Source organism: Anneissia japonica, unplaced genomic scaffold (assembly GCF_011630105.1).
Source record: "Anneissia japonica isolate Jap-2015-1 unplaced genomic scaffold, ASM1163010v1 scaffold288091_len1417266_cov198, whole genome shotgun sequence".
Taxonomy (NCBI): Eukaryota; Metazoa; Echinodermata; class Crinoidea; order Comatulida; family Comatulidae; genus Anneissia; species Anneissia japonica.
The window spans coordinates 345,272-363,983 of record NW_022684833.1 but is presented as its reverse complement, the minus strand read 5'-3'; the positions used below and the strand labels follow the sequence as shown (position 1 = coordinate 363,983).

General features: G+C 33.9%; 2 protein-coding genes across 4 annotated transcripts in view; both read left to right on the top strand.

The window, feature by feature from the left end:
* LOC117107566 (rab GTPase-activating protein 1-like) overlaps positions 1-8,750 on the top strand; it is a 63,962-nt gene extending 55,212 nt beyond the window's left edge. For all 3 annotated transcript variants that reach the window (XM_033249285.1, XM_033249278.1, XM_033249273.1), the window contains 4 exons: positions 1,696-1,806; positions 2,801-2,905; positions 3,314-3,469; positions 4,912-8,750. In XM_033249285.1, coding sequence (XP_033105176.1) covers positions 1,696-1,806; positions 2,801-2,905; positions 3,314-3,469; positions 4,912-5,226 — 687 coding nt within the window. In that variant the 3' untranslated portion in view covers positions 5,227-8,750. The remainder of the gene's footprint in view (positions 1-1,695; positions 1,807-2,800; positions 2,906-3,313; positions 3,470-4,911) is intronic.
* Positions 8,751-12,232: 3,482 nt separating this feature from the next.
* Positions 12,233-18,712, top strand: part of LOC117107557 (hyalin-like) — a 21,023-nt gene continuing 14,543 nt past the window's right edge. The window contains exons 1-2 of the mRNA XM_033249262.1: positions 12,233-12,365; positions 13,527-13,649. Coding sequence (XP_033105153.1) covers positions 12,275-12,365; positions 13,527-13,649 — 214 coding nt within the window. The 5' untranslated portion in view covers positions 12,233-12,274. The remainder of the gene's footprint in view (positions 12,366-13,526; positions 13,650-18,712) is intronic.

Genomic DNA, 18,712 nt, shown 5'->3' with positions numbered 1-18,712 from the left:
TGACATGGTTTCAGCCATCAAGATCAAATTATAAAATCACATAATCATGTATATTATCTTGTCAACACTTAATCTCATTTGGGATCAATACAATCTGGATCATTGGGGATCCTTGTTTCTCTATACCCCAGGTGTTTAGCCAGAAAGACGAAATAGGTTGTCCAAGATGGAAGATGTACTGTATTTTGCAGAGGCACGTACATGTGTTGTGGGCGACTTATAACCGTATATTTACCAGTGGAGTATACATATGTTTTTAACATGACATACGCGTTTTGTAAGTGAAATTTTACCAAGGTAGACAATGGTTTAGCCTTACCTTTTTGGGAATCCCTACCATACCATGTAAATCCAATCAATAATTTAAATTATGATTTAGCTTTAGTTTAATGAAAAATTCGATAGATTCCAAGAATATAAAGAATTTGCTAAAGGTAGACCAGGCCCAACTAGGCTAGGACGAGTTGAGTAGGCCAAGCCGTCTAAGCCGTCACGGTAAAAGTGGCCGTCCTAAATAATTGTTGGCCGTCCAAAAGACTGCCGGACAGCTCGCTGGCTAATCCCTTGCTATACCCAAGTCTTCATTGCTATGTGTATGTCGTGGATTGAACCAAGACCTTTTGAATTTTAAAGGATTTGAACCTAGAACTATGGAATTAGGAAGCAGGCACTTTAAAGACTTAGTCACACCTTCATTGTGGATAACCAGTCTGTTATGTTAATTTCAAAATTTTATTGAAGTTTATTTCCAGCACACAGTTCTACCAGCAAAACTGGTCACAGATTGCATCCTCTAACAATAGTATACAATACAGTATAAATCATATTTTAATATAAAAGCATTTGTTATGGTTTTTGGAGTTTAAAAGCTAAAATAAAATTATTAATATAGACATTTTGTGTTAGTTTTACAAAATTGCAATTTTTTTTTTATAAGATTACTTAAAATAATTACAATTATTAAATGATAACTTTTACATTGAATACAAAATTACATGGGGGTTACACTATATAGTATAAAGAATTAAAGGTGGATTTTGTGATCAGCTCTTAATGAATTATGAGGATATGTTGTATGACTTTTGTTCGGTGTTGTTAATGATAAACTGTGTTTCTGGATTTACTTTAATTAGCTTTATATTCATGTATATTGGATTACATTTCCCTTGAGGCATATATCAAAATTTTCATGCTATAATTCTTTCTTATGTCATCAGGTGATCATATATATATCCATAATTTAATTTAAGTCATTCATTTATTTGCCAATTTATGTGCATTAATTACCAGATTATTACATTGTCAATTTATAGGTTATTGATTTGTGTATCTTGTGATATCTGTCTAAGTATTCAGATTAATGATGGTTATGACTCCATGCCTATACAGTTGCATAGAGTATACTATATTTAGTTGTTCAATTTTATCTCATTACACCAACATGTCAATGGCTTAACGAAGAGTCATGGGACTCGGGGGTGGAAAAGTGTTGGGCCCATACATTTCTGGCTTTTTATTGTACATCAATGAAAGCATTTGCATATACTTCTCCCGTCATTTGCTCCTACCAGCTTTTCAAGATATACCCTCTTATATTTTAATTCAATATTCGAATTGAAGGGAAAAGGGAATTATGTTATCATTATTAATATTACTATTAATATTGTTATTGTTATATATTTCTTTCCAATTTAGAATGAGAATCGCCAGCTCATGCAGGAAAATATGAGGTTAGACCAAGAGAACGATGAACTTGCTCACGAGCTGATCACATGTCGACTGTCATTACAAAAAGAAATTGATGAAGTAAGTTATGTATCTAATTGGTAAAACCAAGTTTTCGTCTTGCAAGTTGTAGTGTAGATTACTCCCATATCTCATCTTGATACTTTCATTTTGTGCATCAGTGTTTGCTGAAGGTTCCCTCTCATTCTGGTGCTTAATTTGCTAATGATCTTTAAATTAATTCAGTGTCTTTTTTTTTTTCTAAAGCATTTGTAGTAGAAAACAAATCATGAAATATTTTTGACAATCAAGACACAGTTTTTCTTCAGTGTAATTTTCTTGGATAGGCACTAATATTTGCCTCAGGTTTGTTTGACCTAATGGGGATTATGGTAAAACAAAGTTTTGACATGCTATAAATATCAATGCCTATTTACTTACATTAGGCAAAACTTTTTATTCCTTCTTTCGCGTACTTATTTTTTTTAAAGATTATCGAAGGAGGGCAGAATAAAAATAAAAATAAATTTTGTTTTCTTATTTAGCAATTAGTTTTGCCAAAATCATCCAAATGAAGGAGACAATCAAAATAAAATTTTATTGGTGAATGTAAAATAGGATGGTTAAATGCTTCAAATTTATATAATTAGGAAGAAATACACATATCTTATCTTTGTAGATTTCAAGGCAGTGGAGAGCATAATAAAAATAAAGAAAACTTTTAATTTTTTTCTGAAATTTCCATTTTTTCGTGGCGACAGGTGCACTAATTAGCCAAAAATAAAATTTTTATTTTATATGAAATCATCAATATTTCCCCATTCTTATGCATTAATTAAGATTTATTGAACATTCTAGGCAGCAATATGGTATATTAACAGTGACCTGTCAAAGCTTGTTTTTATATTGAACAAGGCGATAAATTTATACTCGTGTGTCCTTGTATATGCATTTTAGCCGCTAGTACACACGTCGCAAATCTCTGCCAGTCCTGCACGACAAAATCTCCAGGAATTTGACTTTCTCAACTTAAGACACATGCAACATGGCATTATATATTGTCTTATAATTGCAGGAAAGAGATTTGTCAAATGCAATGGAAATGGAACTGAAAGCATTGAAACAGCAGCTTGAAGATTTAGATGAAGAGAAGAAACACCATGAACAAGAGACAATTCAGGTTCACAAAGTTTTTCTTTTGATATTGATGGAAATTTTGAAATTTCACATCCAAGAAAAAAACTTTATTTGTTCTGGATGGATTTCATCCCATAGTATTGTGAAGTTTATAATGTTGACTTATGAAAACATTACCTTTAGCTTTTAGACATTCCCTCACATCTTTCACTTTTTCAGATTTCTTACAAATAAATACATTCAAACTCTGGACAATTTTGAACTGGTTGAAAAATTCAACACTCAAGTTAAGATTTCTCAGTCTCTAATAATGTTAGCTCAGTTTCCTTTTAAATATTTTGGGGTAGGAAGTAATTATTTCCCTTCGCCCAGTTCAGGTACATGATATATTTTGCAGGACATGAACTACACGAAGAAATATTTTTAGTAATTTTTATTCCAATTTTCACAGATTAAAGAAATGTACAGAAGAGAGACAGAAAAATCAGAAGGAGAGAATTCAAGAAATACAGCCATCATCATAGACTACAAAGAAATTTGCTCCCAGTTGAGTGAACGATTAGAAAAACAACAAACATCTCATAAACAAACAATGGAACATATACGAGTAAGTTCTAGATAAGTAGTGGGTGAATTAAGCAGACATGCCAACCACTCCGGTTTCGGCAGAGTTACCCTGTTTTTTTAAGCAAAACTCATCACTCCGATTTTGTGTCGAAAATCCCCACTTTTTACACATTACGGCCAGCTGAAATAAATCGCGCATTTCCAAATAATAAAATCCTATGATTTAGATAAGAACAAGACCAGTTAATTTCGTCCTGATCTGTCTACGAAAAAGTAATTCGTACTCCATGGTCTACTGATTTGGTACTTGTGCTTTACTAGACTGTTGTTCTTACGAAATCAGTAGACCATGGAGCGTTTTACAGTTCAGAGTGCAGTGCAACTGTAGCCAATGAAATTTTTGTTTTTTCGAAATCAGTAGACCGTGGAGCGCGAATTACCTTTTCGTATTGAGTTGAGAGTGCAACTCTGACAACGATATATTGTTGCTGTCTGAACTCTATACGAAAAGGTAATTCGCACTCCACAGTCTACTGATTTCGAAAAAAACAAAAATTTCATTTTCCAAATATTGCGTGCAAGTTATAACAATTAGTATCCTGTCATTTTGAAAATCAAAACTAGGTGATGCCTACACTCGTCTGTGCGAGACTTTCTCTTGTGGTGTTGACTTTCTAAGTAGGCCTAGGCCTAGTCTCGCACAGCGGTATTGCTGATGTAAAGCGTCATTGTGAGTCAAAACGGCATTTTAAATATGCCGATAATACTCGATCACATTGGTACCATATATCGTAGGAAAAAATTTAACATACTCTGCTGACATTGCCAAAACTCCTCTCAAATGGTTTTCAGACCTCTTGTTGGCCTTGTAGGGTTGGCATGTCTGATTAAAATATGGGATATTGCTCAAATCAATGTACCAACCGAAAATCCCTTTTAATTTCTCTAGCCCTTTTCACACAGACCAACACTACTCAGCTTGACATACCATGTTTCTAGGTTAGACTAAGCATTTAGCAAAGAACAATAACTGTGTTGCCCAAGCCTGAACGACACAAAATCTCAAGGATTTTAAAAAAAGTTTTAGACTGTTCTTATTTACTATTAAGTACATGCAAAGCCACGCACACACACAACCAATGGCTAAAACATCTCTTCTGCGATATAGTAACATGCAATTCATGCACAGTTTTTTGGCAATTTCATCCAAGAAAGTACAACCCAGGCCCTACTAAGACATGCATTTGGCATGGTGTTATCCACAATTATGGCTTGAACATATACAGGCAGTGCTTTTAGGCCTATGCCAGTGATACTGGTTTCCAATTCTGTTGAAACTCTTGGAAATAAGCAGTAGATTTGAACCAGGAATCTAAGGGTCTCATTGATGAGTGCACTTATAGTGGCTACCAACATTTTAGCCAAATGATATGCTGCTTATTCAAGAATTCTAATATTAGATTTTTAAATTTTCATTTGCAGAGTAATGTCCAAAGCTGTGATACCTGTTCAAAAATATTCACAGACGATGGAAATCTAGCACCAAGTGAACCACCCCTTAAGCCAGAGGATGTGGACCCGCGACTTGCTGCTGCGGCATCGCAGACACGGGAGCTTGAGCTGGACTTAGCGCATACCAAACTTGAGCTTGTTGAATCGCAGTGCCATGTACAAGAGTTGGAGCATCGTTTAAATGCTGCTGTTAACGAGCTGCAGGAGATGCAAGCATCCAAGAACAGCTGGTTACAAAAGACTTTAACTTCTTTCAAAGAGGCCGCAACGCTGAAGAAAGAATAATGCTGTATAGTTCTAAAATACTTGGGTTTGTCTCATCGGTAGAGCAGGGTGATGTCGAGTGTCGGACCATTTTGCATTAGATACCCACTACCAGTCTATTTTGTACTACTAAGTACACCTAGCAGTCGATTACTGTACATGATGTTGTATTTGGTGCTGTTATACTCTATGTGGTACAGTTTAATGTCTGGTACTTTCAAATTATACCATATGGAATTTGATACTACAATCCCTTTGTAATCCTAAGGTGTTTAGTATTGCAGCCAATATAATTGTTACAATGTACAATTTACAGTACCACCAAGCTACAAAGCCACAGTACATGGCATCCCATGGTATTTATTAAACAGCTATTTGATACCCTATAGTAAATCTATTTGGTACTCTATGGTATTTAGTACCACAGCTAATCCTTTGGTACCCTGGGGTATTGTGAACTGCTGCAAATTGAGTAGGTGTCTTAAAGTAATCTACCAAGCTATTGGTACCCTATGGTATTTAGTATTGCAGATGTACTCTGGTATTTAGTACCACAAATAATCTATTTGGTACCCTATGATACCCCATGGTACCAGAGATAAATCTATTTGGTACCCTATGGTATTTAGCATTGCAGTACAGTAAATCCATTTAGTACCATATATGGTTAGTATAGCATCTAAATCTAGTTGGTACCTTCTTGTAGCAATTTACCACCATGCTACAGTATATAATAATAATAATATTTATTACCGCAGCTTATTAGATACTGTAGCCTGTATCAGTACCAGTCTTTTCAGTTCTTGTTCCTCATTCCCATTTAAGGTTTCTGCACAATCATGTATATCGTAACACTTCTAGCAATTTATAATGATTGACAGTAATTGGTGCTTTTTATGGGTGATATCATTCCAAATTTTGTGACTGTACACCATTTTCGCTAGATTTGAAATAAAAATGTCCAAGAACCTGGCAACTACCACTGGGGGACATCCAGAGACCTAGTCATTTCACTCTTTGAGTCCCAGTGTTTAGCCGTGCTGTATGACTGGTGCACGAACTTGTTGTTTTAGAGGCATATTCTAGTCTTTGAAAACAAAATGTCAAAACAAAATATAAAGGAAGAAATTAGGGGCGCATAAAACCTGCAGTGTTTTTTGTTGTTGAAGTACTCAGAAGAAGGCGTTGGCACTGTTTCAAAATAGACCTGATAAAATGGTGTATATAAAAACTGAATATTTGTCATTTTATTGTTTTCATGGTGTTAGATCTAGTATGGTGCAACAACACAACTTCTACAATATTACTATGTTAATACGCACAAATAAATCTATTCTACATGCAAAGATATGTTCAGATTTGTTTTCAGTACTGGTGTGAACATAATCAAGGGTCCCATATCTGCTGTGAGTTGTGAATGTATCTCAGAAATTTGGAGCATCTCCGCACTCCTGCGATCAAGCAAAAATCTCCTTCAAACTAACTTTTCTCTCACAGTTTGCATGTTTTACTACTGTATCCCACTGAAGTCAGCTGATTAGGGGCGGATCCAGTAGGGGCGTGCGCCTCCCATCCCTGTTCTGTCACTAAATTTTAAAATTTCAAGGCATTTATTGAAATTAGCATTCTCACTTATCTATTCTGAATATGTTGTGCCCCCCACCCCTTCGTTTGAAAAATTCTGGATCTGCCCAAGCTGATCTTGAGTGTTGACACACTCAGCAAAATAAGATAAGGTGTGTTCAGTAATGTGATCTAGTCAATATATTTTACAGTATGTGATTCTACCATCTCCCTGTTGCTGAGTTGTAAGAGTAACAAAGGGCGCCCTCATATCTAAACATTTAAAAATTGATAACGTTGTAAATATTTCTTGGCACAAACTCAATATTAAAATGTATATAAATTGAAATTTTTTTTTGTAAAAAGGTGTTCATACTTGTTAAGTAGTTTATCTATGCATACTGTTCAGTTTTATTACCCTCTACATTTTTAGATTTTTCTTTATAATTAATAATTAATGATGCATATAATGAGAGGAGTTCACCTTGTACTTGTATTAATTAAATTCCGATACATATTATTTTAAATTTTATTACTAGTGTTACATGGAGATAAGATACATTAGGTAATTAACAAATGGCCTTTTGAAATTTAAATTTATTCTATTGTTGAGAAATCTGTGCAGCTAAAGTATACACTTTAAAATACTAATAAGTTACATTTTAATTATAAGAAATAAAATCATAAAAAATGAATTTTACAAATCTTTAATAGGTTGAAAAACTATTGAATAATTATTTATGCAAATTTTTAAGTGAACCTTGATTTTTTTTGAATGAATTCCATAAAATTATGATAAAAATATCAAAACATATTAATGAGTAGTTATAATTACCTAATTTGTCCTTCAAAGATATACTAAATAATTGTTAGAACACCCTGTTGTTAAGAGAGTGATTCATGTCTAAAAGCAACTCAAAGAAGTTGATTTTAAAAATATACTTTGTAACATTCGTTACTAGTTATCTGATTTATATAATCACAATTTTATTTTTAAAAATATGAATAATAGTTATATGTATAATTATTTAACTAATAAATATAATATGTAGATTTTTTTTCAGTATTGTTAAATATTTAAATCATTTTATAACAATATGAATACTTAAAATACTTTGTACAACATTTTCCCTTTAATTTAGTAGTTCCACTAATCCTTTATTTTTAAAGAATTTCCTTGTAGTTTGTTTTACTTATTTAACAACTAAAACATACCATACTTATAGTGTGTATCTATATTGTTGTTTATGAAAATTGTTTACATGTAAATATGTATAAGAATAATTGCAAAGAATAATAACAAGAAGGCTCCACCATGCCATTACATGTATCCGTTCACATGTGTACAATTGTATGTATAAATTATGTGTATAGTGGCTTGTAAATTCTTGTAAAATTTAAAGACAAACGTAATAATGACGTCATATAATACTAGTGATTCATTTGTAAATCCATGTTTGTGGAGTATATATTAATAAAAGTGTAAAAAAGAAACTCATGGTTAAAAAAAACACTATAATTCAGTCGCCATAATTTAGGTTAATCCTGTACCTTTGTTGAAAATGTAAACATTCTCAGCTCTCCATTCCATTATAGGTTCTGAGGATGCAAGCCGCATTTTATATCTGAACTATCTGACTATCGATCGTGAGATAACCTTCAATATTTATATTTATTTTGATTTCATTTCTTTATCATGTTTCATGCTGAAAAATAAAAACCCAGTTGGTTATTTTCATGCCTCAACATTTAGGATATAATATACACTCTTCACCAATATTCAGTCATATTACTGATATGAATTTGTCTATTGTCACTTAGATTTCGTGACATTATGGTTTTACTAATATTCATGGTTTAGTTGCTTATTTGCCATGGATTTGAGGCTCATTGTGGTGGTATTTTGCTGACAGAAGGCTATATACAGTTGTTACTGAAACGTATCTTAAGGTGGTATAAGTAAAGTGTTTTCAAGATCTGAATTTTAGTCACATTTTGTTACGTTTGTTTCGTGTTCTTTGAGAGCTGTTATCGCTAGCTGATTCAAAATTTCAAAAACGAGTGAACAATGGGACAGGTATACTGTATATGAAATGTTAATTGTAAATTTGACAGTAACAATGGATGATTTATGTAGCCCGACACAAAATGATGATTAGGCCTATACCGATGAATATTGTGCGACGATGACAATAACACTAACAGCAAAATGTTGTTGCCTTCTTAGCTTTATCATTAAAATGATGCATGGTTTAGAATCGGAAGTTCAGAAGTGGTAGGGACATGACTGATCACAAGCTAAAATTTCAAATTTCTAAATTTTTCAAATTTCAGAAGGTCGAATTTCGTTTTCATTTCAGTCATTAAAACCGTTTCTAATTATCGGGAAATGCTGCGGTATACAGTATTATGCATTGAATTTTACTTGAAATGCTCTTCTAACCGTTGATTTCTAATAACTTCAGCCTTGACGCCAAGGGTTCGAACCCCTGGCTATGCAAGTCCTTAGGTAAGACACTACCCAAGAGTATAAGTAGGTACCGGCATATGCCAGAAAGGTAAAACAGACTCCCACCACAGTCTTGCACATTCGGTGTACGGTAAAAATGGCCCCGGAAAAAATGGCCGCTGAGAAAAAGGTCCGGAAAAATGGCCCTGGATGAAATTTCCCCTGTAAAAATGGACCTAAATGACAGGTAGGCAGAAATGGCCCCCACTGATAAAATTTAGTAATAAAACTGATTTTAACGCTGCAAAATGGTAAAAATCGTTAAATCAACATGGGGCGAAATCACACATTTGTTATAGTAAAATAATTTAGTTTTTAAAAGAATTGAATGTCGAAGATGTTGCCATTTATATTACCTTTGTAGTAATTAAAACATTAAAATAGTTCATAGATTAAAACAAAATAAGTAATGAATATTTTTCTTAAATAGCAAACATTATAAATAATTTAATCAAACAGATGTTACAGTACTTTCATGAGTAAATTAATATTTTAACTTACCTACAGTTACTGTACTGTACTGTACATCCATTTTAAAACATTTTTATGTATTATTTTTAAATTTCCCTCTAAATAGAGAAATCTAAATACCAAATTTAGTGCCTTTATTCCTAAGTATCCTGCAGGGTCTCCCGAAATAAGCTAATAAGCTATCAAGCAAATTCATGATGATATTTGCATGCTTTTACAAATTTTTACTACTGTATAATTAGTGCAACTGATACAACTGGAAACGTAAGCAAGTGTACATTTGTTGTTTTATGTTTCAAGTTAGAAAATCTTGACGTATTTTCAATTGTATACATAGTCTTTCTACAATAAACTATGGGTGAATTTGTATGTGCTCCACTATTTACAATTTGGAAATGCATCAATATTGTAAAATCAATTTTACAAAAAATCGTTTTAAACAATGAAAAATGAAAAAAAAAATGGCAAAAGAACAACACTATATTAAATTTATAAATATACAAAATGTTGAATATAACATTTTCTAATCATTTATTCCTTCGCCCTTGACCTGTTATAAAACATTGTTGTGGACAGTTCCGTTGACTAGCTTGATAATCCAGTAACATGGAAGCCCACCCACAGTGGCTGACAACGTACGTACTGGTATGTCAGCAAACTGTACACCAGCTTCTGGGTCTTCCTTTGACGTTGGTTCAACAATCGTTCACTGTTCCGCTACTGATGGTACTGGTAACGAAGGAAGCTGTTCGTTTGTTGTTCACGTTACGGGACAAAGCTCCTCAACCGAGTGTCGAACCCAGGACTCCTTGCTGAATATACACTGGTGTTTTGTAGGTAATCTGGGTATTTGATTCGAAGCAACACACAGACGCACACCCCCCCACCCACCATACACACACAAAAATGATATTTAAAAGTGATTGATTCCCCCCCCCCCCAATTACAAATTACTCCGTCTCTGGTCTTGGAGTAAAACCGGTAAGAATAATGCCTATAGGCCATTTCCGCACATCAAGTGGTACCTTTTTTAAACATTTTCTCACCAACTATGATGGCGTTGAGGTCGACAGAGATTTCGACCCTCATCTGGCGCCACTGGCAATACCGCTCCATAGCCGTCGGAAGCATTTTGCAAGTGGTCCACCCATTTTAATAAGAGTGGGCGTGGGTGGGTGGTGGGGTCCAACACATATTTTTTATGGTTGAAAAATGGCTCCTCAGCCGGGAAATAGCACATGCATAATTTTAGAAAAATTAATGTCTTCACTTTTAATTTAAGGGTTACAATTTTTTTTATATTGGAAGTAGGCCTAATCAGGGCCGGCTTGGCCATTATACCTTTGCCAAAATTTTATAATAGTTATTTGTTTTTTTATATTATACCTCTAAACAATTTCAAAATCAATCTTAAATATTGAAATTAAGGATTGTCAATAAAGTTGAAATGTACACGGCAATACAATAAATTGTGATATATATTACTTACACGTAGATATATTAGCCAATGCACTGTTTTGTATATAGCGTTTTTTTTTTCTCTATTGAATGACGATAATGTTAGTGGCAATGTTAGTAATATTTTAATGGAAAGACAAATTGATGTCTGGCTACTAAGAAATGTTTAATTAAGAATAAATAAGAGCATGCAGTTACTGTACAACCATTTTAAAACATTTAATGTATTATTTAATTTCCATCTAAATAGAGAAATCTAAAGACCACATTTAGAACCCACGGGTTTTTAAACTGTAATATCAATTGTCTGCGCAGCTGCAGTTAGTACCAATCATTAAATGGTTATCACCATGCACAGCAAAATTTGGTTGTCATAAGAAAATTCATTTAAACAGATCTCCCGGTGTGGATTCTTCCAAATTGGGACCCCTTTGAATTAGACACCAAAAGACCATCATGCACAGGACTTGACTACAGGGAAATAGTTTTAGCATTAATAATAATAATAACATCTTACAGTAACTGTAGGCCCTACACCCATTCAAACATCTTACATTTTTACTATAGGCCTATTATTTCTTAATTCCCCTCTAAATAGAGATTAAAAAGACTACTTTTAAAGCCGGTCTTTAATTATATTGATTCAAATTAGAGACCAAGCGGCTGCTAAAGACCACTAAAACCCTGGTCCCAAAAAGGATTTTTAATTGGTGGTATGGAGGGAGACCTGTGATAGGATTGAGAAAAAGTGGTCCGGCCAAAGCCGGTGCGGTTTCGAAGGCCCTGCGCTCTATGAGATGAAGTTGGGTGAGGTGCTGAGTGGGGATTTCTTCTAGTTGGCTGGACCAATAATATTTGCTTCCTAAGGTCTACTTTCTATAAATTCGCACCCACTTAATACAAATCCTGCGTGGAATAGGTGTCATTTCCTACTGACGAATGTATTGGTCCTAACAGGTGACCTTTGCAATCATAGGAAGGAAGAAAATGGAAATGTTATCAACAGGAACCCTAATTGCATTAAGGCTACTTCACACAATTGATGTACACTACATTGTGAGTTTAAACATGTTTTCTGGAATTTACATAGCTGTTGTTATTCTTGTTTCTGCAGACACAGCAACGTGTTATAGTTGCGGGCCTACTACTCATGGTTTAGGTGAGTAACTCACAATTAGTTACAAATGCAATTAACTATCATAAACAACCACAAATAGTATAACTTCTGCTTTGCTGACGTGAGTTTAGTTGAAGCGTACCCGGGACCTACAATTCCTCTTGCTTTTGCGGATGGCGACCAATATCCTATTTTTCCAACAGCATAGTATAAGAATAAGGCGGTATTAAGTCTATGATATAGGCTACATATATTAATGTATTGTATTAAAGTATTACATTACTGCCTTTTAAGTAATATAATACCGTTCTCTCAGAGGGCCCAATACCGTATCAAGACAATTACAACATTACAACCAGAATATAAACACGAACATTAACAAAGATATACCTAGCCCCGCATTCTAAATTTAGTGCCCCTAAAATTGATATAGGCCTACCAGATTCAGTCAAAATTTTTTCTACAGATATACACAACCATTCGAAGGATTTTTTTTTCTTAATTCATTTCTTTCTCTAAACGCTCCGAGATTTCACAACCAAATGTGTTTTTTTTTTTTCGCAAAGCCAATCTCGTGTGATTTAGCTTCCTACCTATCAGGTCCAATGTGGCCTGAGGCGGTTCGGCAAGCCTGCTTATGACTGACGCTGCGCGTCTGTGGACCTTTCATATCATTCGACACTATTTCTACCCCTCCTGTTATACATCTACGCTTTTGGAGTCCTTACGAGGTCGGCTTTACCCACCAGAACCAGAATAGTCTTAAATGCATTCAAAGGCCAGGCAGTAAATTGACGTCACAATCACATCCAACCCGGCCGCATTGGCCCCAAAAAAATCTCTGTACTACCGGAACCTCAGTCTTAAAGCATAGAATCGCTCACCCATCGGCGACAGTCGCCTACAGTTGTCGGGAAGGTTATTTACCTGGTTCAACTTTGCTGATTGTGTTGCAGACGAATCAGTGTGCATTGCTAGCTTCCCTGACGCAATCGGGAAGGCACCCCGATTCGTCTGCAACGCAATCGGCAAAGTTGAAACAGGTTCAATCTCCCTGACGACTGTCGGCGAATGTCGCCGATAGAGTGAGTGATTCAATGGAAACCGAGCTTAACGAAAGAAAGAATATCATAGATTCAACAAAAATTAAGTGAGCCAAATAATACAATACGAAATCATTTTCTAAATATATTTTTTCAATAGAGTTAGTATCACTGTTAAAAAGAGCTTTCCAAAGTACCACTCGCAGTGCAGGGGGTGCTGCTGGCAGAGCTGTTGATGGAACTATAAGTGGAACTTTTAGCGAAGACTCTTGTACTCACACCGGTAGGCTTAAAAATTGTTACATTTTATATCTATTAATCTTATTTTTCTTACGACTGTTTTTCATCTTTAGCAGAACATACCGTTCATAATTTGTCATTTATGAAATATTTGTTCATCAGAAATTTCTATTTATTTTAACATTGGATAATTGGTAAAAACTTTACAGACAGTTGGTAAGCTTTTAGCTTACATTCTTAATTGATATCAATTTGAAATTGGCAACTATGTGTTGTGAATAACAGTTATTGACTGTGAATGACAAATCCTGTTCTGAGGGGATTGAAGATCTTGTTTGTCTCTTTTCATTGTAAATTTGGTCTGGAAAGATTCTTTGATCTTCCTGTTTTCTTGGCTGGGGATTTTTCCGAGTTGCAACGTTGATCATGGAGTGATCACAGTCGTCTGGTATACGGATTGTCATTTCCAGTGGTCTGCCAGTCTCTCCAATATAGAAATAGGAGAAATTCAAACATCTGACATGAAATAGGACTATCTAATGGTTAATTTATCTCCCACTTGTAAAGAAGATAAAGGTGATGACTTATCTTTCAAAAATTATAGTTGAATATAGTAGCAACCATGATAAACAAGACATGCATACATACATACATACATACACACACACACACACACACACACACACACATGATGATGTTATAGATGTTATAAAATATGATGATGATGTTATATATATATATATATATATATATATATATATATATAAAACAAGTTGCTGCTTAGCACTGGGATCCCAAATAATGTATAAATCAAATAGATAATATGATGATGATGTTATAAATCGTATCAAACATAGTTTATCAACGAAATTCCTTATAATAGTTATATGAAACTCCAATATTGCGCCTTGGCTCATTTGGTTCTGTTATTTAAGAGGTTATAAATCTGTCTTTGTTTTTCTTCTAGTTATTTCCTGCTTAAAAGTAGTAAAGATAATCACACGTTGCCAAGACTTTATTTATGGTCTTAAACTAACAATTTTTAGTAATAGTATCATTATAATAAAGTAGAACCATAGTTAGTTTTTATAACGTAATTTCCAAATGACTTTGCTGGAAACTTGCATATAAATGAAAATCCGCACAGGATAGTAGTCTTTCGGGTATCACTCTGTCTTTTAACAAGATCACTCAATTGACTTGATAGATGTTAGAATTCTACAAAAACAGTTGATGATCAAAGAATTTATCCAGTTAAAATACAAAATTTTTAATGAACAAGGAGGCAGTGCAATCCCTACATTTTAATTATCTTAACATGCAGCCCACCGTGTAGGAGTAGGCCTAATAGGCCTACCGGTAATTTCCAACCAATATCATCGACTGTTGGCGCTATTCATAGTATTATTCTTTATAAATACTGTGAATTGTCAAAAATTAAACTTGATCTTTAACATAAACAAATTAATTAAATTAAACCAGAATATGAATTCCCATTGGATGAAAAAAAAAATCACCATCAAAACACTAATTTCAATATGAATGAACAATCCTGTCTAGGCAATATGCCCGCAAAAATGCGAAGCTTTGGTATAGGCTTCCGCCATTGTCAGAGGTCTGGAATCCACCATCAACTAAACTGCCTAAAAAAAATTGGTTCATGTGGGAATCAAACACACAACCTCCACGTTTGCTATTCATTATCCACCATCAAATAAACTGCTTTAAAAGAAATAAAAAAAAAAAAAAACACGATTGGTTCGTGTTGGAATCGAACATACAACCTCCAGGTTTGCTATTCATTATCCACAATCAACTAAACTGCCTTAAAAAAATAATATTACACTAATGTAATAGTTCTTGGATGACTCTAATCTATCTGTCCGTTCGCCCTTTAATCTGAATCTGATAAATGTTTTTTTTTTTTCTTTTGATGTTTCGTTTAATATGTATTTGTTGTCTTCCTGCATTGGTCTGTATCTACAGACCTTGACCTGGATTTGATGTGTCTTCTTTTTTACTTGAGAATAAAAACTATTACGCATGGTCATGGTGTCAAAAATGGGCCGTGGGCCAAGAGGGCTTATTTTTTTGTCTAATAAATGTAGAATTAAATTTATAATCGATTTTTGATTGTTACTATCTCCATAACTTACGCACTTTAAAAAAAAATTAGACTAATCATGTTACGGGAAACTTGGTGGTTGTGTGTTCAATTCCCACATGAACCATTAAAAAAAAAATTTTTTTTTAAGGCAGTTTAGTTGATGGTGGATAATGAATAGCAAACCTGGAGGTTGTGTGTTCGATTCCAACACGAACCAATTGTTTTTTATATTTTTTTTAATTTCTTTTAAAGCAGTTTATTTGATGGTGGATAATGAATAGCAAACGTGAAGGTTGTGTGTTTGATTCCCACATGAACCAATTTTTTTTAGGCAGTTTAGTTGATGGTGGATTCCAGACCTCTGACAATGGCGGAAGCCTATACCAAAGCTTCGCATTTTTGCGGGCATATTGCCTAGACAGGATTGTTCATTCATATTGAAATTAGTGTTTTGATGGTGATTTTTTTTTCATCCAATGGGAATTCATATTCTGGTTTAATTTAATTAATTTGTTTATGTTAAAGATCAAGTTTAATTTTTATACTTACGTTCTAATTGTATGTACTGAGGGTCCCAATTGATTAGCTCAGGGTGGATGGACCACCCTCACAAAATATTGTTTAAATAAATAAATATATTTTATATAAGAAGAATCTATGAATATTCAGCTTTCCGTTTACTGGGGAATGAACAACAAGATATTTGATTGCCGAAATGGCAATTTAAAGTGGCCCAACGAAGTCGCTGGAGGTAATTTTTCTTTCTTTTTTTTTCTTTTTTTAAGGCCAGGGCCTGTAGACCTCTGACAATGTTAGCGGAAGGCTATACCAAAGCTTCGCATTTTTTCGGGCATAATGCCTAGACAGGATTGTTCATTCATATTGAAATTAGTGTTTTGATGGTGATTTTTTTCATATATTTTATATGAGAAGAATCTATGAATATTCAGCTTTCCGTTTACTGGGGAGAATGAACAACAAGATATTTGATTGGTGAACAGCCGAAATGGCAATTTAAACGAAGTCACTAAAAAGAGGTCAAAATGCAGCCTCTATGCGCGGTGGGCGGTCAACATAGCACCAATAGAAAAGTGAAAAATGACGGTGACTTTTTTCAAGCAATACAATTGAAACAAATACTAAAGCAATCAGAAAAGAATTGCCTTCCAAATTCAGAAGGGAATACAAAAATCCGACAAGTATTTGCCAGATACGACTGTGGAAAGACAAAAAATTACCTAAAAACAGCTAATGTCAGCGTGAAACACTTTTGCTAGGCTATTCTCGCTCTTGAACTATAATGTTGCAAGAAGAACCATTTCGTATTATTTGGAGCTTTTTTGATTTGTCGATATGTATGGCTGATCATTTTACTTTATTTTGTCAGGTCGAGGTGATTTCACTTTATTTGACAATAGACTGATATTAATTCCACTCACAATAGTGTAGTCGCAATATTACTAATACAGAAGTGAAAGGTAAAAAGGGGAGAAAAGCAAAAATCTCTTGATTGATTTTAAAACTCGTGTACAGTACTTGCAAAAAGACTAAATTAATCATTGTTTTAAGTTTGAATATCGTGTTGTTAATAATAATAATAATAATAATAATAATAATAATAATAATAGGCCTTATAATAATATAATATGCCTATTAATAATAATAATAATAACAATAATAATAATAATAATAATAATAATAATAATAATAATAATAATAATAATAATAATAAAATTAATAATAATAATAGGCCTTAAAAATATAATATGCATATTAATAATAATAACAACAATAATATATTCAATCTCAAGTAAAAAAGAAGACACATCAAATCCAGGTCAAGGTCTGTAGATACAGACCAATGCAGGAAGACAACAAATACATATTAAACGAAACATCAAAAGATAAAAAAAAACATTTATCAGATTCAGATTAAAGGGCGAACGGCCAGATAGATTAGAGCCATCCAAGAACTATTACATTAGTGTAATATTTTCCCATGCAGGGTTAAACCTAGCATTCCAAATTGTGTAGCTGGTAACGAGAGCAGTTTCTGAAATTTCCTTAATTATTGCTTTTGTGTTTCTTGAAGTTATCTTAAGAATATCTTTTATTCTACATTCATTTGCTGGAGTAATGAGACCTCTACTTCCTATTTCAAGGCAGGTAAGTTTACCTCTAAACCCATTTCTGACAATATCATTGATGGTATCTTTGTATTTATCCTCTTTTCGTCGATGCGCTTTATCGATATTCATTTCAAATGGTACGGTTAATTCCAAAAGTTCGATATTATTACCTGTTACGATAACAATATCCGGTTTTGCCTTCGTTATGAGGACGCTTGGGGTAACTGTTCCCCCTGCTATGGAGTAGCCTTTTACGTCTGCATAAACATTGTCAACCCTCCTATATTTCAGAATATATTTAATCAGCAAATGTATTATAGAATCGTGCCGCCACGTAAATCGGCCATGTTCGAGTGATACAGGCATGAATTTAGGACATGCACAAGAGTTTCCTTATTTTGACACATATTACACTTATCATTTGTTCGCTTACCCCATGTACGGAGATTACTTAGAGTGGGTAAAAAATCTATGGATGCCCTCACTGCGAAACTCAATACCCCCTTAGGTAAATTATAAATCAAAGATCTCCATGTAAGATCTGCAGAGATAAGGTGTGTAAGCTTTAGTAGGTCACCCTGTTTCCTTAAGGGTTCCACATATTGATGCCAGAATTCAATCCTATTTTCAAATATAGCTTCTTTTATAAGGGGCTTAATTTTTGACCAATTGGTATTCGATTTATTCCTAGAAACTGATCTATCGTGGACTACTTCCCATTTTCTAGAGCCATTTTTTTGCATTTTTCCTGACCATCTAGTTTCTCTTTCTAATTTACATTTCAGAGCATGGGTTACCCGACTGTCAGCCTTAAACATGGAACGAGAATATGCTAGGACATGTGATTCCAGATACACGTCAGATATTCGG